Below are 2,910 nucleotides of genomic sequence, written 5' to 3' on the forward strand. Positions count from 1 at the left end.
GTGCATCTGAGGCCTGACAACAAGGGCTAAGCTTGGTCCAGCCATAGGCCAGGAGAATTGCGTCACCTGAATGCCATCTGCGAGGCTTGAGCTGTGGTATAGGGGAGGAACGGAGCTGCAAGTAGCACCCCCTGGCATCAGGGCAAGAATGGGCAACCTCCCACCGAATTAGAATCAATTAAAATCCATTACAATCCAGTGCTTCAAGACTTCAGTAATGGAGCCAGCCCTGTACTATTTCACTGGGCTCCAGTCCAGTCTAAGCCTCTCCACTTGAGGACAAATTCCACTTTTCTCCCAAAGGAACCCCCACCTATCAAGGCTTGCTGAAAATCAGTGGTTCTTCAGGTTTCTCTGTCACAGAGCACAACTTTTTGCTCAGTTCTTCAGTTGCTTAATAGTCCATAAGTACCAGATATGAAATCTCAGAATCCTTTTTTACTGGACTGAATTTAGATCTTCACTGTCCTCACACAACAGGGGAGGACTGTCCTTTTTTACTGGATTGAATTTAGATCTGCCTGTCCTCACACAACTCATATTATTTCTATGTAGATATGCATGAGTCCCAGACAAAAGTGATTTAATTCAGTTTATTTGTCAAATTATTTGTTAAGAATAAATGAGTAGTTACAATTATGTGTGTGATTCTAAGTTTTGCACAGTTACTAACCTGCTCTTCCAAGAGTTCCTGCCACAGTAGTTTAATCTCTCGCAGCTTGTTCCAACGTTCTTCAGTCCAACGGCAAACTGCTGTCCAGCGCTCACCAAGTCTCTAGAACAGCAAGACATTTATAAACAGTTAAAAGCTCACTAGAAACTTTACAAGAAGCAAGATATTCAAATCATAAATTACTTTCTCTAAATTATAATGCCACTTTCTAAACTATTATCATCCAAACCTAAAATTGCTGCTCTTGCTTTACATAAAGCACAAGGATGGGACTCAGTTTTGGCTCCTTTTCCTCCAGGAGTAAGTAAAACAAATTTCTCTTCAACAAGAGCAAACTTACATATGTCACTCAGTCATTGCTTAAGTCGCACCCTTAAATATATCCCATTTTATGCCAAGGTATAATCTACTTATTTTAGGTCATTTGAAAAATACCATAGTAATTGTTTTGAAAATATATACCACAGTAACTACTTTAAAATACTTTTTCATCACATTTAACATCTCAATTAAAATTATTTACACAAAAGGCTTAATAAAAGCCCACTACATAAGTCCACTGGGTTTGAATAGTTCCACAAATGAAACTGCCAACAGTATACATTTTGCAAAAGGTTCATGTCACTTGATTTGCACTGATTGTTATTAATTATCATCTGTAAAAGGGCTTGGGCTCCTAACTCCTTTATGTACATTTATACATTTTACTCTTGGTAATTTTAATAATTCTTTATGTTGATATTGTTATTGATATTGCTAGTGTTATGTTGATGTGCAATCTTTCATAAATAACAGATTTAAAAATTAGTTTACAAAATATAAATAGGTCTATTTTTTAAACTGATGGGGTGTCATGTCTGTACTCAGCAAATGATAAATTCATTCTGTGGTCCTAGGTTTGCCAGCCAAGTTCTTCAGAAAAAAAATCTTTCCACACTTGGATTTAATATTTTACATTAAATATATGAAACATGCTATCAAACCACAGGTGTCAAAATACACAGACAAATTACAAAAGGAGAAAAAATATGAATTAGGTTGATTAACAATTAGGTGGTATTTATTTAGAACAGCTTCAAAATTAAATTATTTTAATTATTGGACTGAGGTAGCAAACAACCTACCACTGCATATACTAGAAAGCATACAATACATTTACCTGCAGTTGTTCTTCCAGGACAGCTGTGGTACTCTCACCACTATTTTCATCAACAATCACCACCATATGGGTTAGAGAGTTTACTTTAACTTGTTCTGTCTCAAGGTCATTCTGCAGCTCCTAGAAAAAAAAAATCAATGGTTACAGAAATTGAAGAGTTAGGGGAATCAGCCTTTCTAACCATAGCAATATAAACAATTGTGTGGCAAACTGCTTAAGCTTCTACATTAAACAATGTACCGACAAGAGTCATTTCAAAATTTAAACAAATACAACTATATGATGCTGAAGAGTTCAATGGACCTAAAATCTATTTTCAAATATTTAAAAATATGAGCAGGTATTTTATAGCTTATCAAAATCTTCAATATTTGTTGTTCTGTTAGCCTTCGTTTAAAAAAAAAAAAAAAAAAAAAAAAAAAAAAGCGCCATTGGCATACCAAAGTATAAAAAATGATGTCTGAAAATTCACATATTTAGTCCATTAACCCGTTGTCTTTCTGAACCTATAATTTTATATATATGCTTAGAGCTTCTATAAAAATATTCTACTGTAGATAACAAAGTATCAAATTTTGGAGACCAAAACCAGACTAAATTAGCAAACACTCTTGTCTTTCAATAGGTTACGAGGGAACAATAATGACAACTATCTGTATGCGTTAAATGACATGGCATATTATGTTCAGAGATCATTCCCAAGAGACTACACAGCAACTGCAAAAAACAGAGAGCCCTGTTAGCTAGCAGTAGTTTATAGTTACCGTAACTACAAATTGCAAGATTGTAAATGCAATTATAATCCCCATCATTTAAAATGTACACGATTAATGTGGGCAGCTACTCACATAGGACAAACAGAGCTAGCCTTCTGAAATCCCCATAGATATCCAGTCAGAAAGGCACTGCACACTACCCATCTTGGGCAGACTCAAATATTTCTTCTCAGTTTTACTGCTAATACCAGCTACACTGTTAGTTTCAGCGCTAATATTATCTGTCATTGTACTGCTATCCATATCAGATCATCATGGTGCTCTCTCCTACCTTGAGGGTCTTTAAGATGAGACTGGACAAA

At 35.4% G+C, this 2,910-nt stretch overlaps 1 protein-coding gene across 4 annotated transcripts in view; it reads right to left on the reverse strand.

Annotated features, from left to right (window-relative positions):
* UTRN (utrophin) overlaps positions 1-2,910 on the reverse strand; it is a 692,661-nt gene that overhangs the window by 489,734 nt on the left and 200,017 nt on the right. For all 4 annotated transcript variants that reach the window (XM_019526790.1, XM_019526791.1, XM_019526792.1 and 1 more), the window contains exons 12-13: positions 1,833-1,952; positions 674-775 (exon numbers count right to left, since the gene is read on the reverse strand). In XM_019526790.1, coding sequence (XP_019382335.1) covers positions 674-775; positions 1,833-1,952 — 222 coding nt within the window. The remainder of the gene's footprint in view (positions 1-673; positions 776-1,832; positions 1,953-2,910) is intronic.

The sequence above is a fragment of the Gavialis gangeticus genome, unplaced genomic scaffold (assembly GCF_001723915.1).
Source record: "Gavialis gangeticus isolate Ggan-Ray unplaced genomic scaffold, GavGan_comp1, whole genome shotgun sequence".
Classification (NCBI taxonomy): Eukaryota; Metazoa; Chordata; order Crocodylia; family Gavialidae; genus Gavialis; species Gavialis gangeticus.